This window comes from Heteronotia binoei, chromosome 19 (assembly GCF_032191835.1).
Source record: "Heteronotia binoei isolate CCM8104 ecotype False Entrance Well chromosome 19, APGP_CSIRO_Hbin_v1, whole genome shotgun sequence".
Taxonomy (NCBI): domain Eukaryota; kingdom Metazoa; phylum Chordata; class Lepidosauria; order Squamata; family Gekkonidae; genus Heteronotia; species Heteronotia binoei.
Window position 1 is genome coordinate 31,394,507 of NC_083241.1, and position 27,302 is coordinate 31,421,808.

At 46.9% G+C, this 27,302-nt stretch overlaps 2 protein-coding genes across 5 annotated transcripts in view; one reads left to right on the forward strand and one right to left on the reverse strand.

Moving 5' to 3' along the window:
* The window catches only part of BBS4 (Bardet-Biedl syndrome 4), a 68,398-nt gene extending 64,890 nt beyond the window's left edge, over positions 1-3,508 (forward strand). For all 3 annotated transcript variants that reach the window (XM_060260189.1, XM_060260191.1, XM_060260190.1), the window contains one exon: positions 2,792-3,508. In XM_060260189.1, coding sequence (XP_060116172.1) covers positions 2,792-2,925 — 134 coding nt within the window. In that variant the 3' untranslated portion in view covers positions 2,926-3,508. The remainder of the gene's footprint in view (positions 1-2,791) is intronic.
* A 1,785-nt stretch (positions 3,509-5,293) lies between these two features.
* ADPGK (ADP dependent glucokinase) lies at positions 5,294-23,060 on the reverse strand. Of its 2 annotated transcripts, none has more exons than XM_060260186.1 (7): positions 21,223-23,060; positions 19,987-20,212; positions 17,343-17,405; positions 16,102-16,222; positions 9,898-10,094; positions 8,263-8,361; positions 5,294-7,022 (listed from the first exon to the last, which is right to left on the reverse strand). In XM_060260186.1, the coding sequence occupies exons 1-7, from the start codon at positions 21,429-21,431 to the stop codon at positions 6,474-6,476; spliced, it is 1,464 nt and encodes a 487-aa protein (XP_060116169.1). In that variant the 5' UTR covers positions 21,432-23,060; the 3' UTR covers positions 5,294-6,473. The 2 variants fall into 2 exon arrangements, with proteins under 2 accessions (XP_060116169.1, XP_060116168.1); XM_060260185.1 differs by having other exon boundaries at positions 5,294-7,025; positions 21,223-21,524.
* Positions 23,061-27,302: the final 4,242 nt, after the last annotated feature.

The window sequence follows — 27,302 nt, forward strand, 5'->3', positions numbered from 1 at the left end:
TTGTTGCAGCCACTCAAATGGAGATTGGATAGTTTAATTAATAGATGAAACGGAGGAACAGCCTCCAGTAGCAGCCCTAACAGCCCAGTCGGTTTTTATACCCTGCTTTTCTTTACCTTAAGGAGTCTTAAAGCAGTTTACTGTCACCTTCTTTTCTTCTCTTACAACTGGCATCTTGTGAGGCAGGTGGGACTGAGAGAGATCGGAAAGAACTGTGACTGGCACAAATTTACCTAGCAGGCTTTATGTGGAAGGAAGAGTGGGGAATCAAAGCCGGCTCTCCAAATTAGAGCCCACCGCTCTTAGCCACGACACCACACTGGCTGTGGCATCTGTGCACAAAGGAAGCCTTCTAGAAAGCCCCATTGTGGATTGGGGTGGGGAAGGAGGGCTGGATTTTCATAATCCCACCACTGCCAATCTGGCCCACCTCCTTTCTCGCTGTCATGGAGCCAGTGTGGTGTAGTGGTTAAGAGTCCCAGACTAGTATCTGGGAGACCCTAGTTCAAATCCCCATTCGTGCCAAAGCTTTCTGGGTGACCTTGGGCCAGTCACGCTCCAATTAACCTACCTCGAAGGGATGCTGTGAGGATTAAATGGAGGAGAGAACGATGTCAGCTGCCTTGGGTCTTTACTGGGGAGAAAAGCAGGGTATAAATGAATCAGAGGTGAAATAAAAGGTCCAACTGGTGTTCTCAGCCTGGGGTTAGCAGTAAGGAAAGCCCACGGTGAATCAGTCTGACTGGTGTTGGAGAACGGGCCAAGTGCACACCGGGCAAGGGAGGACCTCTCGCGAGCACATCCAGGCCCTCGGCAGTCCTCAGTGTGGTTCCAGGCAGCAGGGGCAGAATGATTTTGATATCGCCACTCCTGAATCTCAGGGCTCCCGTGAGATCCTTTCATGAACTTCCAGAGCTTATTGTGTACGAAAAGCCCAGCAGGAACTCATTTGCATGTTAGGCCACACCCCCTGCTGCCAAGTCAGCTGGAACTGCGTTTCTGCTCCAAAAAAAACCCTTACGAACTTGTATTCAGTCTCCTCTAGAGCACTTACCGAGAGCTGAGACAATATACCTGTGCCAGATACTATAAAGGTCTTCTGTGCAGCAATACTTTAGAGCAGCGTTCCCCAACCTTTTTGGCACCAGGGACTGGTTTTGTGGACAATTTTTTCACGGACCCGGGTGGGGGGTTGCATGGGGGATGATTTCTGGATGATACAATTCTGCACTTTATTTCTATTGGTATGGCGTAGTGGTGAAGTGTGCAGACTCTTATCTGGGAGAACCGGGTTTGATTCCCCACTCCTCCACTTGCAGCTGCTGGAATGGCCTTGGGTTAGTCGTAGCTCTCGCAGAGTTGTCCTTGAAAAGGCAACTTCTGGGAGAACCCTCTCAGCCCCACCCACCTCACAGGGTGTCAGTTGTGGGGGAGGAAGATAACAGAGATTGTGAGCCACTCTGAGATTCAGAGTGGAAGGCAGGATATAAATCCAATGTCGTCGTCTTAATACATTGTAATATATAATGAAATAATTATACAACTCACAGCCCGGTTGCTAACAGGCCACGGACCGGTACCAGTCTACAGCCCAGGGGTTGGGGACCCCTGCTTTAGAGGAAACCATAACATCTCTTCGTGGCTCTCTACATGGCTTGGCCCAGTGACATAAAAACATATGGCCAGTGGCCTCATCCAGTGCACCACTCTGTGCCACACAGTGGCCAAAACGCAGTTACCATCACGAGGTCCACCAGCAGGGCCAGAACTCAAGAAGCCCTCCCACCGTTGCCCCCCAAGCACCAAGAATACAGACCATCACTGCCCCAGACAGTGTTCCATCTGTATCTTCTGGCTAATAGCCACAGCTCTGTGTTTATCCAGTCCCCTCTTGAAGCTGTCTGTACTTGTAGCTGCCATCACATCTTGTGTCCAAGGGAGCCAGACTGTATCTGCACCATGCAAAAGATACCTTTCCCTTTGAGGCAGGCAAACATGAGAGGCAAACTCGAACTTGTGGCCGGCTTTGATCATCGGCTCAGGCCAGGGAGGACTGCCCTATCACGGGCACTTCTAGGCCTTTTCAAAAGTGGGGGGAAAGGATATATGATAACAGCTTAAGATAAAGGAGAAGGTGCGGTGGGGTGGGATGGAGATAACAGCTGGCAGAAACAGGTCTTAAAAAGAAATGATCTGGAAGCAAAATCTTGAGCAGGAAGACTGCGGGGTGCGGAAAATGATTGAAGGTCAGAGAAGGGAGAAACAACGGGCAAAAAAATACAGGGAAGCTACAGAAGTGAGCCAGAAAGCATTTGTCAGGTGATGTTGCTTTATAGCCAGATGCCTGAACAGTGTCATGCTTAAAGTTTAGATAGACGAAGTCACAAAACTGGCCTAAATGATCTAAATCAGAGGTCTCCAACATGGTTGCTGGAACAGCTTTTGCCCAGCAAGGCTTTTGATTGGCCACTGGAGATTTGATTGACTGGCATTTTCGCTGTGGGACTGAATGTAAGCGGTGGTAGCCGTTTTGTGGCTGGTTCTGCCTCTTGCTGCAGCAGATTGGGGGCTGGGCCCGCCGTGCTGTGTCTGAATTCCAAAAGTGCCCACAGGCTCCAAAAGGTCGGGGACCCCCTGATCTAAATACACCGTCCTGTCCCCCTGTAACTGAAGTTGCTGGTGCACCTTAACTGCCTCTTGCTTCAGAGTAACGACTCAAGTCTTGTGGGGAGCCCCCTGTATTTATTTCAGTGCCTTTAGCGCTGGGTGTTTGCTCATTTTCCCTCTGCAGGTGCGGGAATTTCAGCTCAGCAGGCAAAGCCCCCTTCCCCCTCCCTGGAGCCCGTTACCGACACAGAAGATGGTCCGGAGGAGGCAGAGATGAAGGAGCAAAGGCACAAAGGCCAGCCTGTGGGGGACAAGTAGAGGAATTCCGGAGAGCTTGTGAGCTCTATGAGACCCTCCCCCCCCCCATCTCCGCTGGGAGCCCAGGCACAATGGGGATGGAGATGCGTGGCATAGCATTGTGGGCTGCAACTGGAAGCCCTTTCCCTCAACATTTCATTCCCGGAGGCAGTCGGCCTACCCCGGGGAGATGTCATTTTGTGGTAACCAGACAGCAGGCCAAGAGCAAAACAGCCGCCCCCCACGACACATCCAACAAATCGAGGGTCTGGCCTCAAGTTTCTGCTGGGCTGGGCTTGCCTTCTGGAACCAGGTCTCCAGGCTCAGCTGCAGGCTGGCCAGCCCCCACCCCCGCTGGAGCCCTTCAACTAGTTGTTTGTCAAATTTGGGTTAGACACTGCTGCTTCCTCAGGGAAAGCCGATAATGGACTCCTAGTGGCATCAGCTATAGTAGGAGACTGACAAGCAGGGATGTCTTCCTTCCTTTAATTACCGGCTGGTGGAAGCTGGCCACGTCAAGGCTAGCAGCAGAAAATAGTTTTGTTTCCAGGAGCTATAAGTAAACATATTGCAAATTAGAGTAATAAAATGGATCGGATCATTACCTAAAGCCTTTTTCTTTTTTGGTCCCCCGTCTGCTACTGGAATCCTTTGTATTGTCAAGTGAGCGTTTGTGCTAACCCAGCAGTGTCTCAGTGAATTCCGAGCTAGGCTATTAATCACTGTCCTGTCCACAGATACTCAAAGTAATGTATGAGACAGTACAAAAACAAATCTCAGGAAATGACAAATCTCCCAGGGAAGCACAGTAATGGAATGACACTATCTCCCGGGGAGGGAAAAAAATGTCAAGAGAAGTAAAAAGTGTGATGAAAATAAAGGCTGATGTAGCCTGCTTAAAACGAAACAGTGTATCTATGAACAAAGCCCTCCCCGGCCATCTCCAGATCCTGTTAGACCCCCTGCAAGATCCCAGAGGTCAAGGAAGTTCATGTTCTTGCTAATAAGCTGGGCCTGGGGTGTTTTAGGTGTAGAGTTTCTCTCCTTTTCTGAAGATGCCCGTTCATTGAAGTAGTCAAGAATGGTGGACTCTAATCTGGAGAACCGGGTTTGATTCCTCACTCCTCAAGAAGCTTGCTGGGTGACCTTGGGCCAGTCACAGTTCTTTTCAGAACTCACTCTGCCCCACCCGCTTTACTAGGTGCCTGTTGTGGAGAGAGGAAGGGAAAGGCAGCTGCTCCTTAAGGCAGAGAAAGCAGGGTGGATGGCAACCTACCTAAAATTTAATCTACATTCAGAGCCACGGAATGGGACCAAGAAAAGGACACATTTGGTATTTTAAATGCAAACCCACCATTTAGTGCAAATGCTACAGAATTTTACCACACCCCTACACGCAATGTGAGAAGGCAAATCAACTTCATGGTTTTAGTAATCATACAGGCAGACGTTTGGCACAGTACAGGAAAATAAGACTCTCTTGGGGGAATTGCTTGAAGGGAAGCTGTTACGAATTAACTTCCCTCTACCCCTTACTGTTCTTTGTGAGGAGAGAAACCAGCAGGGTTGGCTTTCACCTTGCAGGTGAGCTCTGCAAACATATGCCTCTGCAACCACCTGGTGCCAGCACGGCAGATGCTACAGATGTGCTTTGCCGTTGTAAGCTATGCAGTGTACGGTCCATAACCCCACATTTGGTTCTTCCACTGGCAGCTTCCCTGAGAACTCTGCTGGGCCACAGCTACAGCCACCTGCCAAGTGGCATGAAAAGGCTCCGCTTGGGACTAGCAAAAATGTTAAAGGGCAACTTAGCGCAAGCTCACTCGTGCAAAAACCTTCCTCCAACAGCCGTAAGACTCCAGGCACAGGTAAGGATGCACCAATTTCAGCATCTTGTCCACAGAACGAGCTGCCTGCACAAGGAGAAACTAGCCCTGCAGACAGACATTGCTAAAATGCTCTAGGTACTACAGATTTGCACTCTTAACTGCAAGTAAAAGCAGGAGGACTGGGGAGCAGTGGTGGAGCATCTGCCTGGGTGTGCAGAAGGCTCCAGGTTCAAATCCCAGCATCTCCAGTTGAAAGGAGCAAGTAGCAGGTGATGTGAAAGACGTCTGCCTAAGACCCTGGAGAGCCACTGGCAGTCTGTGAGTACACAATTCTGACCTTGATGGGTCACAGGTTCTCAACAAATAAGGCAGCTTCATGTGATGGGCTTCATTAAAAGCTGTCTCAGTAACTGTATGACCAAGATGTATAAGCATTCTGGCCTCCAAAATACTGGCCACCATTTATGTAATGATTTTTCTAACAGAGATGTATTTTATGGTAGGGAAAAGTGAGGCAGTGCCCTGTCAGGTCCACGTGAGAAAAAAAAGCCAACTCTGCACCCATTTCAGAGGTTTCTTTAAGACATCTTTACAGCAGTCAGATCACTGCTTTCATCTGTGAAACAGAGGCCAGAGTGGCAATTTCAGGTTGAGGAGGTGGTGGAAGTGGAATGCAAGAAAAACAACAACAATAAAGATCTATACACAATGGCCAGAGGCAATTTCCTGAGCTCTGGAGAAATGCTTGCCTGCAGGCCATATGATCCCTGGAATCACACGCCAGTAGAGGAAGCCAGGAATGGAAGAGCGAGTCAGTTATCTTATTTCCCCCTCCGCTGGAAAGGTTGGCATTTATCTGGAACAAAAAAAGGGGAGTTCTCTTGGTGTTTTTGGAGTGCATTAGGATTCTTTGGCACTTGCCCCAGATTAGGTTTCCCCCTTTTCCCATGTTAAATGAGCTGTTGAGTAAAACTATATGACAGCTCTTCCTCCCCACCCCCAACTTCCAGTTACCGCCTTGTATCAACACAGCATCTAATAGGTTTTTTCCTGCCTGTAGTCCGAAACCAAAGCAAAATCAGAAGGTAGAAGTTTGCATACACCATCTACAGAAGCACATATGATCAAGTCACTCACAAAAAACCCTAATTGACTTTGGCTGCGTTCTGGATGTCCAGGTGCAGTTCCGAACAGTCCTTCCTTGGTAGAAACACCCCCTTTTCTCTCCATGAAACTTCCAAGGTGCTTCTTGTCCATCTCCCACTTGTGGGGCTGACGGGATGCATTTTAGGACTGCTCATTTGGTGGAATGCGAGGTGAAAGGTGGGGAGGGGGCAATCAGATTGTACCACCACCACAAAAACTAGAAGGCCAGCTCCTGCCGCATTAGGAATGTCACAACGCAAAGGTGCCACACAGCTGCCTTTTGCCTTCCCTGAAACAAGACAGTTGTGAAGGATTAACAGACTTGCTGGGCATAACACGTCTAAGTGTGGTGCGCTTTTCAAAGTCATTGCAAAGGATCAACTTAAAGCAGCAGCTGCTTTGGTTTTTAAGCTGCCATTCCGGGGGATGGGAAGGTGGTCCCGGTATTTAACTGCCTCACTGTTCAGCATCCCCAGGATCTGACCAGGCTGCTAGACTGGGCCCGACTTAATCTTTGGTTCTTCCGTTAAGCCCTGAATTCCAGCCCACATCCGCATGGCACAGTTCAAACTGCTCTGGGGAGATACGTCCAGGTTATTGAGGAGAGAATTCTGAATACAGGAGTCCTTCAGCAGAAATGGCATCGCCGAGGCCAACGGTCCGCAGCGGATCTCGGCACACCAGGACTGGCGTGTAGTGGAATGAGATGCCATCCCTGTGCCACTCGGACACAGGCTCACTAGGATTCAAGGAGACTACAGAAGACTCCCCTATCCGGGAAGTGGCGAACTCCCGTGGGGCTTTGAGGAAGACTCTGCTTGTGTCAATGGTTTCTGTGGCGCAGGCCTGCGTGCCAGCCACTCTGGCGCCCGCGGCAACGGCCGCCACCTGGTTTGCCCAGTAGCCGTCCACAGTAGCCAGGACGTGGTAGGCCAAAGTGTGAAAGTGGATCCGAGTCAGATCCGAGTCCTTCCGTGGAGTCCTTCCGTGCTCCTTCAGGATCCAGAAGAGGATGTCACTGACGACTCCCACGTCCGGGATTCCGTTCCAGGACGTCAGCGAGGCGTGAGGTCCGGCAGCCGCTTGTGTGAGGAAGAGCAGCTCCTGTTCGTTCAAGCCAATTGAGTCCACCAGAGGAAAGACCTGCTAACAGACAGAGAAAGTGACAGGTTGGCTTTCTGAGGAGGGCTGAATTTCAGAAGATCAGGGTACAGGCAGAAGTATGTAACCTAGGGCATGCCAATGCTAGCAGTATATTCACACAGGGAGCCCCTGATGGTTGCACCTCAATGGGAGAGAAGCGTGTAACTGCAGTCTCCATCCGGAAAAGGTGAGTCACATCATTAAGAAAATCTAAGTATTCTACTCCCCTAAATGGGAACCTCAGTGATATCCCGCCAGATACTGACTGTTTTGCTCTCAAAAAGGGTAGGGACTAGCTATTTCTGCTCATATCCAAAGGGAATACGCTTCAGTATTACAGGGTTTACAAATCCCATAAGCCCATAAAACACTAATAGCACTCAGTGGAGATTATGACAGCATCTTTCCTCTTAAACCAAGAGTTGAAAAGGGCAAGGGCAAGAAGGAGCCACCAAAAGCTGAACTCCACTGCAATCCCCATTTAGATGTTGGTAAAGACTTGAATTCTGGCTCAAAACTGGCATGTTGAAGAGGTAGGCTGAAGGGGTTGGGTATCATGCTTGCTCACATCAAAGTTTCCTCCCACCCCTTATCAGCCCAGAAGCAAAATGTACAGGACCTCGTTATTTGCTCACCAAGCACCCTTCTCTCTCTGTGTGTGTTAAATGCTATTAAGTCGCTTCCAACTTATGGTACTTCTGTGAACTAATAACCTCCAGAATGTTCTATCATGAACAGTGACCAAAGTATGACGAGCCTCAGTTTAGTCATTCTAGTTTCTAGGGATAGTTCAGTTTGGTGTAGTGGTTAAGTGCACAGACTTTTGTCTAGGAGAACCGAGGTTGATTCCCACCTCCTCCACATAAACCTGCCGGTATGACCTGGGTCAGTCATAAGACTCTCAGAGCTGTTCTGGCAGAGCTCTCTCAGCCCCCACCAACTCATAGGGAGTCTGCTGTGGGGACGGAAAGGGAAAGGAGATTGTAAACCACTCATGTAGTGAAGGGCAGGGTATAAATCCAATTCCTTCTTTATCTTCAGGCTTGATTTGAACATCCCTCTGGGTAAGTACTTTGTTCTGAAGTGAAATGGTATGGAGAAATGCAACCTTGGCTAACTAGGTAGCTACCTGTGCCTTACCACCACACCATCCAAGAAAAAAAGGTGCAAGTCCACTTTCACTTGCGGGAAAAATCAGGGAAAACATTCCATTTCCCAGAAGTCTTGCCATTTTAATTACCTGATGAATTATCTCGCTCATAAGGTCTGGGTCAGTCATACTGGCCAGCTCCAAGTGCACAGGGACATCGGTGGGGATGTCAGAGATGGCAGCCACTGCCTGCAGGGAAACATTCACATTAACAGCACAAGGCAAAGAACACAGAATCCTCTCTGGCCTCACCTCAAGCATACATCTTTTCAGATTTGCATCAAGCTAGTTCTGGAATAACCTATCGCTCAAGCTCAGCTGTCAACATCCCCTCTCCCCAAACCAGGTTACAGTGTGCATGCCTATGTCTTCAGAGTTGGGATCAGCACCTTCTTAATCAGCTGCCAATCATATGCTGTACGGCTGTCTGTCCTAGCCAAGAAGAAGCTGTGAAGGAAAGGAGTGGAGGGGAAAGGGGGAAACTCAAAAGAAATGCTGTGGATGAACATAGTTTCTTGCTCCTCCTTCCCACACGCACAACTATGGCAGAACAACCTCCTTTAAAGACTGTTGTTTTTAGAGTGGGGATGGGTAGAATTGCAATTGACGCATTCTCTGCTATAACAGAGATGTGGTTAGAAGTTTTCTGCATGCCCCAGTTAGGCAAGCACAGCCTACAGGTTACAAGACGTGTACAAAAAGCCCACTGTACAGCAGAATAATGACAAGATCACATCAGTGTTTGATGATGCCAATGTGTCCCTCTCATTCGATTATGGGATGTGTTATTTAAGTAATACATTTTTGTGTGATGCATGCGATGGGCAGAGTTCATAGCTGAGTAGAAATTACAGTACAAACCAATAACCTAGGAATGATATGTAAAAATGTAAGTCAAGACCACTACAAAGTAGCCAGTCGGAAGATTACAGCATTGCTGGGATCTCTTGAGTTAAGCACGCTGTTAATTGACTGCTTCCAATAGCCTTGTTCTGTATCAAAGGACTCTCTCTACACCAGATACAACATGCCAGAGACGTGAACAGTCTTCTGGGACCCACTAGAACGGTGCTCCCCAACAAGGTGCCCCACTAGAATTTTTCCTGGGGCTTACCCAGGTGGGTGGGGCTTTTTCCTCCCACACCCCGCCTGGGAAAAACTCCTCCCAACTCATCCAGCTGTCAATCATCTGGGCAGCGGGGCCAGCCTGCTGCTGCCCAGCAGATGTTAGTGCCAACCACCCTTTCTCACCAAGTCCAAAGGAAGTCAGGGGATGAACAAGGTTGGGGACCCCGGAGCTAGAAAGTGAGATTCAGCAGCCCCGTTATAAGAGAGCCAGTTAGGTGCAGTGGTGAAGTGCGCGGACTCTTATCTGGGAGAACCGGGTTTGATTTCCCACTTCTCCCACTTGCAGCTGCTGGAATGGCCTTGGATCAGCTATAGCTATCACAGAAGTTGTCCTTGAAAGGGCAAGTGCTGTAAAAGCTCTCTCAGCCCCCCTACCTCACAGGGTGTCTGTTGGGGTGGTGGGGAAGGAACGTAAAGGAGATTGTGACCGCTCTGAGATTCAGAGTATAGGGCAGGATATAAATCCAATATCATCATCATCATCATCTTCTACTTGGGTTGGATAAAAGCTCACTTAAAATATACTGGCAGAGGAAGTGCCCCCACTGCCCCTTCTCCCAAAATACCCAGCAAATAGAAAGAAAGTTCAGGCCTTACCTCCAGGAGCCTTTTCTGGCGCACCTCCTTGTTCTGTCCCTCTATCATATGCAGACCAGACAGCACAACCAAGTCCGGCTGAAATTCTTCCAGGCTGGACACAAACACTTCCAGCATGTTCATGGCCCCGTTGGACAGGTCATGGGAGAAGATGAAGCGGTTGGCATTTGGGGCTCTCAACTGCCCCCACTCTTCTCCTGAAGGGAGAAACACCACAGACACACCATGCCCCAAATTTAAAATTCGTATTTCATCATTTCCAATGATAGCTTGCAAAATAATACAGGGTTCCCTACAAAGAGGCTTCACCATAACACACAGCTTTTGACCACCTCACAGTCATCTCCAGCATGGTATAGTGGTGAAGAGCAGTGGAGTCTAATCTGGAAAACCAGGTGTGATTCCCCACTCCTCCACTTGAAGCCTGCTGGGTGACCTTCAGCCAGTCACAGTTCTCATTACTTTCTCAGTCCCATCTCCCCTAACAAGGTGCATGTTGTGGGGAGAGGAAGGGAAAGTAATTGTAATCTGCTTTGAGACTCCTTACGGCGGAGAAAAGCGGGATATAAAAACCAACTCTTTCTCTTCTTCATCTCAAGAATAATGAAATAGGACTGGTTGCTCTTCCTGGTTCTATTTTTCTCCCTGCCTCTATTCCATTCAGTTCTCTTCTAAGCAAAGACACCCCTTGCGGATGTGGACTTCACCCTGTCTCTCATCTTACTCAAAATAGCTCTGTGAATCACAATCTTTGGCACAACTGAAAAGAATCCATATTACCAAGAGGGGATTTCTGTGCCGTGCCTCCCAACTTCAGTCTTCAAGGACCCTTCATTCTAAGGCCTTGCAACACAATTTCTCAACTCCTCATGACCTCAAACAGGATTTGAATCTGCTCAGCAAAACTGAATTACTCAAGAAGGCTTTTCTACACAGTTAATAGGAAGAATCGCACTGCTACAGGACCAACCCTAAATCAGACTTTTCCCTGCAGCCGCTGTGGCCGGACCTGCCTGTCCCACATTGAGCCTGCAGCAGACGTGGACTATTGCACCCTTCTTAAATCTTCGTTCGCGAAGTCAAGCCGAGAGAGAGAGAGAGAGAAAGAGAGAGAGAGAGAGAGAGAAATAGGATAGCACAAAAATGATTTGCAAAGTTACTTGGACAAAAGATTAGGGACTGTGGTTTTATACCACTGTGAACAGTTTGCTGTAAGCTGGATCCAACTATGTAATTTTGCACCATTTAAGGTGTCATGTTAACACTTATGCTTTGCTTCAGTTGTGGGGTGTGTGTGTGTGTTTAGATTCCTGGTTGGTTCTACAACCCAAATCCCGTTTAATTGTTTACTGAATGTCCATCCCATACTGTTGTCTGTATTGAATCACTCTGTGGAATCCACCTGGAGTCCCGGTGAGGAAGTCACTGTAAATAAAATAAATAAATAGGGAAGCTACAGATCAATCAATGAAGAGGATATCTCCTGTGTTTGGATGCCTGTTTTTTCCTTGTGTCCAACAGCAATGCTTGCTGAGGCATTATTAAATTTCAAGCACACACATCGACAATACCCCAGATACTGACATGCTTTCATGCCAACAGATTTCTTAAGAAATTTATGCCCAGTGTACTTACTGCAGTACACCTTAGGCCTAGCAACAGGCAGAAGGGCAATCGTTTTAACATAGCTTAAACTCTTTCTTCATCTGGAAACCAACACTTCCGTTGGAAGCCCAGCAGAACGATTAGATTATCTACATGGCTAGCAGCTGCTGATACCAACAACTTAAAGACAAATCTTTGAGATGCAAATCAAAGCCAGAAATACATACTGTGCTTTCCCACAAAGGTCCAGCTACCTTGTCACAGGCACAACTAAATGATTTTTTTAAAAAGTTCTCAACTTGGCAAACTGCACACCAAAACAAATGCATTCTTAATATACACTTAGGTGCACTCTGGACCTAACACTGGATTCCCCTACTCTCAAATCAAACGGCAAACATATGTAATTCTTTATCAGAACTCTCTGGAGAACACATTTCCCAAGATATATACAGCAAAGTACTACAAAGCGCAACTCCTGACAACATGAAATTCTCAGTCCAGTGGATTTGTAATAGCAAAATATTTATCACGTTTATTAGCCGCTTTTCCTCCTTACAAAGTGGCTTGCAAACATAGATAAAGTGCACAGAATAAAAAACATAAAACCCAAAATTTAAAATCACAACTCAGGCATGCTACTAAGGTGAGCCAAATATAGTTCTACATAAAACCGTCTTCAGCTGCCTCCTAAAGGTGGAGAGTGTGGGTGCCAGGCACATCTCCCTAGAGAGACTTGTGGGGCTGCCACTGAAAAGGCCCACTCTCATGACAAGCTTGTTTGATTGATGGGACAGTCAGAGGGCCTCTCCCTGTGATCTTAATTCCCAGGCAAGAACATAAGGGAGAAGGCTTCCTCAGGAGGTGGTGGGCTCTCTTTCTTTGGAGGTTTTTAAACAGAGGCTAGATGGCCTTCTGACAGCAATGCTGATTCTGTGAACTTAAGGGGAGGTATTTGTGAATTTCTTGCATTGTGCAGGGAGTTGGACTAGATGACCCTGGACGTTCCTTCCAACTCTATGTTTCTAAGACAGTCCCTTCAGGTACCTCAAGCAATGTATCTATTTATTTGATTTATAAAGCGCACCCTCTCCTCAACAGAGGACTCGAGGCAGTTCACAGCATACACAAATACAGCATTAAGACTTGAACAGATGATAAAGCCAATTATTACAATAAAACATTCTAATTGAAATTCAACCGGTCTTCAGCTATGGAACAGATCTGGCCAGCCCCACCATACTCTTGGTCAATTAAACGCTGTGCAGAACAAGGCGGCCTTGCATGCCTTATGGAATCCTAATAGATCCTGCAGGGCATGAAAGTCCTTGAGTAGCTGGTTCCAGAGGGCAGGGGCAACCACCAAGAAGGTCCTGTTCTAGTTGATGATAAATGGGCTATTTGTGGTCCAAGCAGTTGCAGTAGGTCCAGTGATGAAGACAGAAAGGCTTTAAAAGTCAAAAACAACACCTTGAATTGGCCTTAGGAGTGGATGAGTAGCCAGTTTAATTTCTGTAACGTCGGAGTCACGTGCTCCTGATAGTCAGCCCGAACCAGCAGTCTAGCCACAGCATTCAGCACTAGCTGCAGCCCCCAAAATAGCTTTGTTGTGATTCTCGATGACCTTATGGGAAAAGCAGTGAAATCATTCACTTCTAAAATGCTACCACACCCAAGGAGGAGGTAGCCTTTGAGCACCAGCTGAAATGCTGCATTTTTTGTTTACCAAACGTAAAATGCAGCTGTCCTGTGAGTTAGCGCTGATGTCGCAAATCAAATCCAGAAGTCAGAATTCTAAATGAGGAGCCAACAGGGCAGCGAGTTTTTCTAAACTCCACTGGGATAGCTGTGTCGGTCTGCTGTTGCAGACACACAAAAGAGTCTCCTGGCACTTAAAGACTAGTGGATTTACGGCAGTGTAAGCTTTCATGGGCTAGAGCCCACCATCGGTAGCATGCCGTGAAACTGATGAAGTGTACTCTGGCCTACAAAAGTTTAAGCGACAATAAATCTGCTGGCCTTTAAGGAGCCACAAGTGTCCTTTCAGCTGCTCTAACAAAGGCCGATTTTACAGTGCGTTTCCTTAGAAGCCTTCTAACAACATAAACGTTCTCAAACTTCTCTCTGGAGCACATGGTTCACTGCCAGAAATCATGGCAGCTGTGGCGCTTTGGCTTTGAACAGCGCCAGCTAAACGACTCGGCTAAACAGCCTCAAAAATCAGCTCCCCAATTTATAAACATGACAGACGTCAGTGTTAAACAGAGAATGGTTAAAATGTGGAATCCACTGCCAGAAGATGTAGTGATGGCCACAGGAATAAACAGCTTTAAAAGCGGTTTAGATTCATGGAGGAGAAGTCTATCAATGACTACTAGACCTGGTGACTGGGGGGAATCTCCACATCCAGAGGCACTCCGAACTCCAAAGCCAAGAGGCAACATCAGGGGAAAGCCTTGGCCTCCATGCCCTGTTGTTGGCCTTCCAGAGGAATTGGTTGGCTGCTGTGTGAGACAAGATGCAAGAGTAGATGGTCTAATCCAGCAAGGCTCTTCTTACGTTCTTATACTCTTAAGACTATATAACCGATTCTTCAGTTTTAACTATGTTCTTTTTATGGAATGCTTAATAACAGGCAAAGCTTTTCAAGCAGGCCTCTCCCCAGCTTCTTTTACAGGAAATACTGGTCTTGATTGAACCACAAAGCTGCCCAGGGCTGAGTGACAGGTAGCAAATCAAAGCATTGTGAAACCAGGGGTGCAGTCCAATACCAGCTTTTCCTGTATCATGTTCAAACATGCTCTTTGCCTACCTTAATACCTTAACTCATTCACTTTTCAGTTTTCAGCTCTGGTTTAAGAAACATCCAAGTTTAGCTGGGCTGACACCGTTGTGGAAGAGGCATTCCCTCGTATCAAAGGGGGCAAGGCTTCTTCAAAGAGAGCCAGTTTGGTGTCGTGGTTAAGTGTGCGAACTCTTATCTGGGAGAACTGGGTTTGATTCCCCACTCCTCCACTTGCACCTGCTGGAATGGCCTTGGGTCAGCCATAGCTCTGGCAGAGGTTGTCCTTGAAAGGGCAGCTGCTGGGAGAGCCCTCTCCAGCCCCACCCACCTCACAAGGTGTTTGTTGTGGGGGAGGAAGGGAAAGGAGATTGTGAGCCGCTCTGAGACTCTTCAGAGTGGAGGGCGGGATATAAATCCAATATCTTCTTCTTCAAAGATGGTGCCAACTTGCTCTCTTTTTAGCCATTTCCATTCAATAACTTCAATCTTTGCCAAGGACACTTTTCTGCTGAGGCAACTTTAAACCAGGGGTGTCAAACACCTATCCTGACTCCTATCAGCCCCCTGAGGAACTGGCTGTCATCTGCTTCCTTCTCCCTCTCTCTTGCTCCCTTCTGCATCACAGCTTGCTTTGCAAGGCCTGCTCAATTGCACAGGAGCTACAGAGCAAAATCTCTACTTTCTCCATTGGCTGAGGCTCCTCCCTTTAAAAAAAAAACCCTTTAATTGTGTCCTTTATAAAGTTTATACCTGTTCTTCCTAATCTTAAATAGGTACACACGTGGCCCAGCTCAACATAACCCGGCGCAACAAGGTTTCATTTATGTCAGATCCAGCCCTCATAACAAATGAGTTTGACACCCCTGCTTTAAACAGACAAATACACCTAATCCTGAACAGAGGTACACCTTTCCATGCCCACTGAAGTTGTGTGCAACTCTGCTTAGGACTGCAGTGTCAATTAACCAGATAGTTGATTCTACAATGCAACCTGATGACAAACACACAATACCATTCTCAACTGATGGCATGTTTATGTAGGGTTCACCAAGTTTTCTTTAAACAGACACGGAAGCAGACGCCCAATCTTTTCCCCGTTGCTGCTGCCATTCATAACTGAAGGAATCTCAGCCACCTAAAGTACATCCACTGTTCATACATGTTCTATTCTGCACATGTTTTTATACTCTGCTTTCTGTATCAGCACACAACAGTCAAGGGCTCAAAGTACATATTTAATACATAATCTTTATGACCCTGTTGTAAAATAGGCCAGTAATCTGCTCTCTGTGTAACTATTATTAAATTCATATGCTGCTTCTTGCCGCCAAGCGGTCTTGAGGAGGCTGACAACAGCTAAAATATTAACAGTCATCAACTAAAAACATAATACAAATAAAGCCAAAAGGCAGTCATATTAACAGACCTGCCTAATGGAAAACTAAACAGAAGAGCTCTGTTTTGCAGGTCCCGCAGGGCCCACATACCATATGACAGCTGGGGCCACCAGGACAGGTCCGCAATAAAGAAGACACATGTCCTGATAGATGCTAGGTAAATATCCTGGGGATCAGGCAGGTTGCAGGTTGAAGAATGCAAATTTCAGGGGAGGGGCATGTTGGAAGGCCACAGACCACTTAGAACTTTTATGGGCTTTACTGAGAGGGAGCTGATGCAGAGAGATACACCCAGCAGGCTCCCAATAACAAGAGGGTTTCTCAATCTCTTCCCCTGTATCAATAAGCGACATGCAACCAAACGGATGCTGGAACAAACACAGAAACAGGCCCTGTGCACCTTCAACGAAAGCATACCTGCTCTATACTCCAGTATAAGATGAAATTCGTCCAACTCTTGCATGGACTCTGGAGGGACAATTACGTTTTCGTCAAGCAGCTCGTGAAGTTTAGGACCAATTGGGCCGCACAACAGAACCTACAAAACCAAGAAAATAGTAGCTGACAGTGAGTGCCTCTGACCAGTCTGTAGTGAGGCTCACACTCTCAGAGATTCCCAAAATAATTCCAAAGAGACATTTCAGTACAAAGTATTTTTTTTAAAAGTGTAAACTGAGTTTAGCAGCTAGACACCTTAAAACAGTATCTGTACACTGTCAGGCAGCCAAGGTTTAAAGTAATATTTTTTTCTTTTTATCTGCACACGCTTGTTTAGCAGGCATTTTTCTCCTGTCCAGGGAACTAAGACACCCGCATCACTTTATTTAAAACTCCTTGGCTTATTTTCAATCATCAACACTTCCTTTAAAATACAAAATGAAGGAAGTACTGAGTTTTTATCCAACTGGGGGCATGCAGGAGTGCAGTGCATTGGATCCCCAAAGCATGACTCCTTCCTCCCCTGGAATTAAAGCAATGGAAGAGCAAGCCTGTGACTCCCATAGATTCCCTACACTGAAGGAGGGCAGGAAGCTGTTCCTGTGGGCAGCAGAGGATAGGACTCACAATACTTGTTTAAATTACAGGTGGAAAGGTACTGGCTGGGTATTACATTTAAATGTAAGGGTAGCTCAGCAGTGGAATTGGCTGCCTGATCCCCTCCCTGGTAGTCTTCAAGCAGAGACGGATCAAGGCTTGTCAAGGATGCTCTAGGCTGATCCTGCACCGAGCAACGAATTAGACTACATGGCCTGTACGGCTGCTTCTAACTTGATGATTCTCTGAGGAAGGTTCCACACTTGGCAGGACTGTGGTACAATCCGCTAACTCCACGGTTGCCTGCCCCTCTTTACTTTATGAAAGCATAACGGGGCTTGGCATAAGAGAGCGTCATGGGATCACTACAAACACCACCAGGAGAGGTACGCAATACCAGAAGGATGAACTGGGAGACTCACTGCGTAATCCTAAGCAGCGTCCAGCCTTTCTGTGGGCTTAGAGGAGTGTAAAGGTGTAAACACATCTGGACATGTACTGAATAATAAGGGGAGGCCAGCTGGGTTTTTTTAAAAGTCTGAGGTGTGGTGTTCCAATGAAAGGATGAGACACAGGACTTGTTGTTAGGCAAAGCAGTGGAGTCCAGCACATGATGCTTTTACCTTCAGGTCTGGGTTCATTGCAATTTTCTGGCCAATAAGAGCTGCATTTCCTCCCACGTACAGCTGTAAAAGAATTTGAGCACACTTTTAGAGTAACATACTGCTTAGAGTGCCAGACAAGGGTGTTCGAATCCTCACTCAGGCACAAAGATCGCTGAATGACGTTAGGCCAATCACTACATGTCTCAGAACATACTTCTCACGGCTGTTGTAAGGATAAAATGTAGGAGTGGAGAATGATGGACATGAGCTCTTTAGAGGAAAGACAGGAATTTTTTTTTTTAAAGAGTGTTGATAAAATCTTAACACATCTTTGTAGAACAGAATCCTTTTGTATAGGTCAGGGGTCCCCAATGTGATGCCTGTGAGTGCAATGGAGACCACCAACCCCTTTCCTGGTCCCTGCCAAGTGTTTTTAGGATGTCGGTGAGGCCAGGTAGGGCTTTTGCCCAGCAAGGCTTCTGATTGGCTGTGAAGATTTTTTAAAATGTTGCTTCAGCAGCAGCTGCCATCACAGCTCAAAGATCTGCACTGTGTGACCAAAGTTAAGCTCTAGCGGCCATTTTCTGGCCGGTCCCGCCTCCTAGAGCATCCATTTTGTTGCTGCGCCCACCATACTGTTTCAGAATTCCAAATGTGCCTGCAGACTCAAAACATTTGGGGACCCCGATATAGATTACTTGCACTATTCAAGGACGTGGATAAAGCAATATCCCCCCCCCCAAAAAAAATTTAACAACTTGTGTGCCAAAATTAGGCAGCACAACCATTTTAAGCATCAGCTTGCAGGGCACTCTCCACCGCACCCTTCCTTCCTCTCTCAAGCTTTAGTAACCAAACTTTTCAAACCACATTAAAGGCAAAAGCAAACCCAGAAGGGCACCATTCTCGTTTGAAAATCCAATACTCCTTGTTTCAGTCCTCTAATGAATCCCCCAATTTAAAGGCAAACTGAATAAGCTCCTCATCACGGGAGTAAATCCAAAATTAAGCTGTAGCCCTCAAAGCTCAGCTCCCAAAGGGAAGGTAAAAAAAAAAAAAACAGTGTACAGCATTATAAATCAAAGAACACTGATCAAACAAACCAAAAAAAAGCCTGAGGTACAAAAATTAAAAACAGAGGTTTGTTTTTTGGGGTTTTTTTACAAAAACAAGAAATAGACAAGCATGATAAAAAGAAGTCACGATGAGTCAGATCAGAAGATCTGAAGTTTTTTGATTCATGGAGAAGACCAATAAATTCCACTTGTTATCTGCCTGAAGCTGAAACAAGCTCTTCCAGAAAGATCTCAGAAGGCCTGCATTCCTCTTATTTTCCAGGCTTTTATTCTTCAAGCCACTCTCCTGGTTCTGCCTGTTACTTGAAGTAACTACCACACCTTCTTGGCAAAGGCAGCCATGTCTTGCTAGTCTGGATCCAGAGTCATCTGTTCAGCAGTGTAGCACTTTCAATGTGTGTTTTTTTTAAATGCCACAAGAGATATAAAACAAAATGGAAAGGGGCATAATTAAGAAATTTACATAGAGGATACAGAAACTACTGGGGAGTATGCCTGAAACTGGTTTGCATGACATAAACGTCTGCAGAAAAACAGCCTGCTTCATCAAATGGTGTTACTGGACATATGAATGGCACTGGGCAGGTCATGTTCAAATCTCAGACTTAATTCCTGGGAAGAGATCAGGATCAGTCTTCCGGCTAATTCAGTCCATCCCCTAATCTTCTCATGGCAAGAACAAGCAAATAACTAAATGGCAGATCTCACAGTTATCTGAATGCAGAGTCTTCTCTTACCTCTTAGGAGATTAAACGGCAGAGAGTTTTAACCTTACACAGAGACTCGGCTTTCAAACAACCATAGAATTCACCATTTAGCCTTTCACTTGTCTTTCCAAGGGGCATACAGCCCAACGCCAACACCTCTGTGGAGACCAGGCAACTGAATGAATCTCCTTTAGTCATATGACACAGCAAGTTGTGTGACTGTTGTTGCTGATACAGGTTAATGCAACTACCCCCCTTCCAAAAGATATGCACAGTCAGGGGAAAGCTGTACCATCCAAGACAAAGACCCACACAATTTGTAGTGCCACTGCAGAAGAGCTCCTCGAGGAGGAATAGGGGAATGGTGCTGTCAGGGAACCTTATCTGAGCATAGAGCAAACTGACAGCTAGGTTCTATCCAGGATCAATTCCCTTCCTAATAAGGGAGTATCAGGTGTGAGTGCTAACAGTAGACTCAGCATGCTGGCCAGGTGGTACACCTAAGCAGGATATAGAAGAGGAAGAAGTAGCCAGTGGGCTTAGGTGGAGACCTGGAGCCGCTGGACACTGTTGCTACCATAAAAAGCCCCCAGAGACTAAAGGGATGTAAGTAACCTTCTTTGTGTATATTGTTAGAAAGAACCCTGGCCTCAGGCAAGAAAATGGCCTCTGACGCAACAAGTTGCACTGTATTTAGTAGCTTTATGGAAGGCAGAATAAAGAACAAAGTATTAGGACACTATATAATCTGCTGGAGAAGCAAGGAAGAAGTTTTGTTTCATCACTGCCATCTGTAGTGCTAAAAAGGCTGCCAATGCAGTCCATACATTATGCGTTACAGAAATGTAAGTGACCTACCCCCTGAACTGGGTAACATACCTGTGCCCCAGGATACTCTGAAGCAGTCTGTGCAACGTGGTGGAAAGACTCTGCATCACTGAAAAACCGCTCTGCAGCAGCCCCCTTCCCCATGAAGTGGGCAAAGGCTTCTTTCAAATCCGTTGTGGAATGCAAGACTGAGTGGTCTCGTCCAGCTGCAGAATCTAGACCAAGGGCCTGCAACAACTTCACACCTGAGAGGATCACATCCACACAGGCATTGACTCTGCAGAAGGGAGAGCAGCAATGAGGTGCAAGCTGACCAAACTCCAAAATATACAGTACATGAATACAGGAGGCTGCCTTAGAATGAATCAGGCCCTTGGCCCTTCAAAGTCAGTATTGTCTTCTCAGACTGGCAGCAGCTCTCCAGGGCCTCAGGAAGAGGATTTCCCCATCACCTATTGCAAGATCTTTTTTTTAATTATTTTTTTGTATATGTTTGTGTGTGTGCGTGCAAGCTCACCTAGATATCATGATGGCCTCAGGTGACTGACCCTTACTGGGGGCCTGGAGGATATTCAGAGAGGTGGCTGAATAAAGGCTGCCCCGTCCTTCCAACTGATGGTATTTTAAGGAGGTCTCGCATCCAAGTACTTTCCAGAGTCGACCCTACTTAGCTCCCAAGATCTAACGAGATCGGGCTTGTCTGGGCTACCCAGGTCAGGCTTGCAAGATCTTTTTTAACTGGAGATGCTGGGGATTGAACATGGAACCTTATGCATGCCAAAGAGATGGTCTACCGCTAAGCCGCTCCCTATACAAGGCAAGATTTCAATAAAGCTTTTCTTATAATCTTACTGGGTACGTATGCTATAGAATTTGATGGAAAATGACTATGCACACGTCATGACTATGTACAACACCCATCTGTCAAAGGGTGATTCTTTATGTATTTACTTTATGTATTCAGAGTATGAGCTTTCCTGTACACACACATGCATGCACACAAAAGCTCATACTTCGAATAAAACTCTGTTGGCCTTAAGGATGCCGCTAGACTCTAATTTTTGTTCTAGAGCACAGTTGCTGGGTACCCATGATGCCTAGCAGCACAGAGCAGGGTTGGGTGGCCAACATGCCAGGGCTCTTTGCTACATAAGCAAGCACAGAAAAGGCTCTACCCAAGGGAGAGAAATCACAACCCACTGCTCAGTAGCAAGAACAGCCATTTCCATATTAGCCAGCAGTCAAATTCCAGTGTAATTACAAAATGTAAGTCCTGCGTTCACTCACCCAACAGCAACTCTGTTCCACTGCTTGGCCGGTTGGACGATAAGCGAGTCCCAGGCAGCTGCCATACTGCTCTCCGGGGACACTGGCAGCTGGTACAAGAAGGAGGCCGAAATGTACTCCAGCACTGAGTCCGGCAGATCAGGGTCCAGCAAGAAGACATAGCCGGTTGCCAGGGCCACCAAGGCCACGCACATGGACTTGTGCCACATGACTGCTCCTCTGAAGCCAATGCTAAGGCCGCGGAATGTATATTATCTATATGGCCTAAAGGGTGTCTTTGCCCTGGTCAAAGATGGGGAATGAGGGGGGACGGATCCTGGGTATGGAGAGAGGCCCCAGTTTCTCAGACAGGGTTCAACAGCCCCAAAATAATCAGGGCCTCTCCAAGTTATTTTTCAGAGAAACTTCATGGGGGGACCCCCACAAACTATTTTTTCAGAGGATCTCTAAAACATCACTGGGAAACTTTTCCTAGTTTCTTCCCCCCCCCTAGAGAAATTCCAAAGAAGGCTAGGAGCAAAGAGAAAAGAAATTGACCAGGACTGTCTCTTGCAAGAGATTCAAAGCAGAAAGTGAGAGGGAGGGCTTTGGTCAGTTGCTTGCCCAAATTTTGTACTGCCATATTTTTTACCCCAGACTGGGGAGCCCCTCAAGGATTATTTTCCCAGAGACCCCAAAAGTCACCCAAAGAGCCCCCCTCCATTATTTTCCAGGGACTCTCTAAAAATAACTAAGGGAGACCTCAAATTATTTTCCACATAATTTTTAACGACTTAGGGAGCACACTCTTTATTTTCCAGTATTTTTCAAAGATAATTAGGAAGTCGCCCCCCTTCCTAGAAATTATACCCCAGGAATTTTTTAAAGACAATTATAGAGCCCCGAAATTATTTTCCAGTAATCTTCAAAGATTACTGATTAGAGAGCCCCCCCCCCCCCCCAATTATACCCCAAGGATGTTTCACAGGTGATTATGGAGCCCCCAAACTATTTTCCAGGGTATTTTTTAAAGTTCAGGAGTCCATACATATGATTTTCTCAGCAATTTTCAAAGAAGATTAGGGCGCCCCCAAGTATACCTTAGGGAATTTTCACAGGCAATTATGGAACCCCCCCCCCCCCCCAGTTATTCCGCAGGGGGGTTGAAAGACGCCAATTCATTTTCCTGGGACTCTAAAATCAATTAAAAAGTCCCCAAATTATTTTCCAGGGAACGTTCAAAGACGACGAAGAAGTCCCAACTTATTCTCCAGGAAATTGTCAAATACGACTAGGGGACTCTCCTCCTAAAAGAAACTATTTTTCAGGCAGGGGAGGGGGAAAAGAAACTATTTTTCGGGCAGGGGAAGGGGGCCTAGAAACCCCCTCTCGTCAGGTGTGGCTCTCCAGCCCCGCCCCCTGAGGCGGAAGAGAGGTCCGTCTGTCCGCAGGGATGGAACGCCGGGGAGGCTTGTGAGGAGACGGGGGTCAAATTTGAAGCGCCTTTTCTTGAGAGTAAGCGCCGTTGACCGCTGCGGGCCTTACTTCCGAGAAAGCACGCTCGGAGTGGGGAAAGGGGGGTAAAGGAAAGGGACCCCCCCGCCCTTTTCGCCTCCACACCTTGCCTGAGGGAGAAGCGCGGGCTCAAAATTTACCTCAGCTGAGGAAGAGGCCTAGCGGTTTCGTTCCCTCCCGCCCTCCCCGAGAAGGCTCAAGCCGGGGATCCCTCTCTCCGAGGCCTGCTCAGCTGGGGCGTCTCTCCTCCCGCCACCGCTAGCAGGAACCGGCCCAGACCTAGATAACGTGGGCGAAAAAGGTTGGCTCTGTGCGAGAAGGGGGAAGAGGCCTCCCTTGCGTCATTTCCGTAAAGCGGCGGCAACCGCCGAACGTTTGAACCCGCGCTAACGTAAACGGGGTTGCAGAATAGCGCCGGCATCTACGAAAACGGCGCAGCGTAGGTTCGCGTAGATCTCGAGCTTTCTAAGGCGGCGGCCGTGTCGCTGACGGCGCAGCAGCCTTTCGAGAATTGGGAGGTGCGCGGCGGGGGATGTCGCCTGGTTAAGATAAGCGCCCTGGGCCGCCAACTCGGCGGGAATGTACTAAGTGTAAAAAAGGAAGGGGAGGAAGAATAAAGAGGCACCCCCCTTGAAAAGTTATACAGTTGGAATGTTCTGGGAATAGAAAAATAAAAGGGCTCGGAATAAACCATTGGGTGACGGGGGAAAGGGGGGGGGGACGAGGAATGTTTCATTAAGGGGCTGTCAGACTGGATAGACTCGTGTATCCCACGTCGATGTGATGTTATTGCAAACTGCATTGAGAAAGAAAGTCACGTATCAAGTCCTAGTGCTTCCACTTAAACGAAAGATGCATTGAGAAAGTTAGGAAATCATCTTGTTGCCTTCCGTCATCAACAATTATAACCCTTGCTTTGGTTTCTGAAAGGAGAGATGCTGACGATCTAGGGTTGCCAACCTCCATGTGGGAACTGGCGATCTCCCTCAATCACAGGGACGGTGGCTCAGTGGTAGAGCATCTGCTTGGGAAGCAGAAGGTCCCAGGTTCAATCCCTGGCATCTCCAAAAATGGGTCCAGGCAAGTAGGCGTGAAAATCCTCCACTTGAGACCCTGGAGAGCCACTGCCAGTCTGAGAAGACAATACTGACTTTGATGGACCAAAGGTCTGATTCAGTAGAAGGCAGCTTCATATGTTCATGTTCACAGCTGAGCTACAGAGCACAGAGCTTGCTTTCTCTGGAGGGAATCCTAGCTTTGGAGCGTGGACTGCACAGCAGGGTTGCCAGCCCTGGGTTGGGAAATACCTATGAACATAACATAAGAGAAGCCATGTTAGATCAGGCCAATGGCCCATCCAGTCCAACACTCTGTGTCACACAGTGGCCAAATTTTATATATATATATATATATATATATATATATATATATATACACACACACACACACTGTGGCTAATAGCCACTGATGGACCTCTGCTCCATATTTTTATCTAAACCCCTCTTGAAGGTGGCCATGCTTGTGGCCGCCACCACCTCCTGTGGCAGTGAATTCCACATGTTAATCACCCTTTGGGTGAAGAAGTACTTCCTTTTATCCGTTTTAACCTGTCTGCTCAGCAATTTCATCGAATGCCCACGAGTTCTTGCATTGTGAGAAAGGGAGAAAAGTACCTCTTTCTCTACTTTCTCCATCCCATGCATTATCTTGTAAACCTCTATCATGTCACCCCGCAGTCGACATTTCTCCAAGCTAAAGAGTCCCAAGCGTTTCAACCTTTCTTCATAGGGAAAGTGTTCCAGCCCTTTAATCATTCTAGTTGCCCTTTTCTGGACTTTCTCCAATGCTATAATATCTTTTTTGAGGTGCGGCGACCAGAACTGCACACAGTACTCCAAATGAGACCGCACCATCGATTTATACAGGGGCATTATGATACTAGCTGATTTGTTTTCAATTCCCTTCCTAATAATTCCCAGCATGGCGTTGGCCTATTTTATTGCAAACGCACATTTTCAGTGAGTTATCTACCACGACCCCAAGATTTTTCTCTTGGACAGTCTCTGCCAGTTCACACCCCATCAACTCGTATTTGTAGCTGGGATTACTTTGCACTTGGCCACACTGAACTGAATCTGCCATGTTGACGCCCACTCACCCAGCCTCAACAGGTCCCTTTGGAGTTCCTCACAATCCTCTCTGGTTCTCACCACCCTGAACAATTTAGTGTCATCCGCAAACTTGGCCACTTCACTGCTCACTCCCAACTCTAAATAATTTATGAACAAGTTAAAGAGCATGGGACCCAGTACCGAGCCCTGCGGCACCCCACTGCTTACCGTCCTCCATTGCGAAGACTGCCCATTTATACTCACTCTCTGCTTCCTATTACTCAGCCAGGTTTTGATCCACAAGAGGACCTGTCCTTTTGCTCTATGACTCTCAAGCTTTCTAAGGAGCCTTTGATGAGGAACTTTATCAAAAGCTTTCTGAAAGTCAAGGTAAACAACATCTATCGGGTCTGCTTTGTCCACATGTTTGTTCACCCCCTCAAAGAAATGTAACAGGTTTGTGAGGCAAAATCTTCTCTTACAGAACCCATGCTGAGTCTTCCTCAATAACCCGTGTTCACCTAGAGATTTGGAGGGTGGAGAATGGGGAGGGCAGGGGCTTTAATGGGGTATAATCCCAGAGCCCACTTTACAAAGTGCCCAATTTCTCCAGGGGAATTGAACCCACATGTCCATTCCATCGTTTTAATCCCATTCGTCACAATGGGAGAGCAATGAAATGCAATCCTATACAGAATTACTGCATCCTGTATCTGTATAGAATCCTGTACAGAATTACTAAGTCAGTTAGTGTAGACTGGACTGAAGCGATTCTGAATAGAACTGCAATGTCAAATGGCTGTTTCACATTTCCACTAAAATCAGTAGCACAGACAATGCTATCATCACCACATTATTACCCAGAGACCCCACTAAATTCAGCAGGATTGAGTGCAGAAAGCATGCTCAGATTCCACCCCGCTGAATTCACTGGGGCCAACTTCTTACCAATATTTACGCAGGAAGCTTGTCTACACTCTCTGATTGGCATTAACTCTGGAGAGTATCCAGAGTATCCAGAAGAGAAATGGAAATACCATCCCTGTGCCCTGTCTGTTGGCCACTGAGTGAAAGAGAATGCTGGCCTGAATCTGGGATCTTCAGCTTACAAAACGTGTGCTTTAGCAGTGAGCCCAGGACCATCTGCTCAAGCCTCCGTTATGGTTCTAGAGCTAGATTTAAGTCTAGGAGCACCTTAGAAACCAACAAGGTTTTCAGGATATGAGCTTTTGGGTGCATTCACACTACACTAAATAATGTGTTTGGCAACTGGGTTTTTGATATTCCTGCACAGTAAAAATCCTTTTGCAAAAGGCATTATTTAGTGTAGTGTGAAGTAACGCACTGAGAGTCAGTGCTCCCCTAACCCTCAAAACTATACCAGAGGTGGCCAAACTGCGGCTCAGGAGCCATATGTGGCTCTTCCACGCATATTGTGTGGCTCTCAAAGCCCCCACTGCCCTGTCAGCTGGCTTGGAGAAGGCATTTGTCTCTTTTAAATCACTTTGCCAAGCCAAGCCAGTGGGCAGTTGGAGAATGCATTTAAACTTAAAGCTGCTTTCTTTCCATCTCTTCCTCCATCCCCCATCTATTTTCCTTCCTTCCTTCCTTCCTTCCTTCCTTCCTTCCTTCCTTCCTTCCTTCCTTCCTTCCTTCCTTCCTTCCTTCCTTCCTTCCTTCCTTCCTTCCTTCCTTGTGGCTCTCAAACATCTGACATCTGTTATGTTATGCAAATTGGGCCACTACTGCTTTATACCCTGAAAACCATGTTGTAGTGTAGACAAGCCTCTAAGGTGCTACTGAACTCGAATCCAGCTCTTCTGCTGCAGACTAACATAGCTACCTGAAACTATCACTGGAGGGCTCTCCAGTGCCTGAAACTACGCCAGTCTCAATTAAAACTACATTTTAAAAAGCCCATTCTTGCCCCTCCTGCTTGTAGGAAAATACTAAAAAAGCACATATGTTTGGTTTATGGTTGCCAACATCCAGGTGGGGCTTGGAGATCTCCTGGAATTCCAACTGATCTTCAGGCAACAGAGATCAGTTCCTCTGCAGAGAATGGCTGCTTTAAAGGGTAGACTTGATGGTAATACCAGCTGAGGTCCTCCTCAGGCTCCACCCACAAAATCTCCAGGTATTTCCTAACCCAGAGTTGGCAACCCTACATATAATTCAAACAGCCCAACCTCAATTTTGGTTAAAGAAACATCTTTTTGGTGTAGTGGTTAAGTGTGCAGACATTTATCTGGGAGAACCGGGGTTGATTCCCCACTCCTTCACATGCACCTAATAATGTGACCTTGAGTCAGTCACAGGTTCTCTCAGCTGTTCTGCTCAAGGGCAGTTATGGGAGAGCTCTCTCAGCCCCACCACCTCATCCCATTGTGGGGATGGGAAGAGAAAGGAGATTGTAAGCTGCTCTGAGACTCCTTCGGGTAGTGAAGGGTAGGGTATGAATCCAGTCTCCTCCTT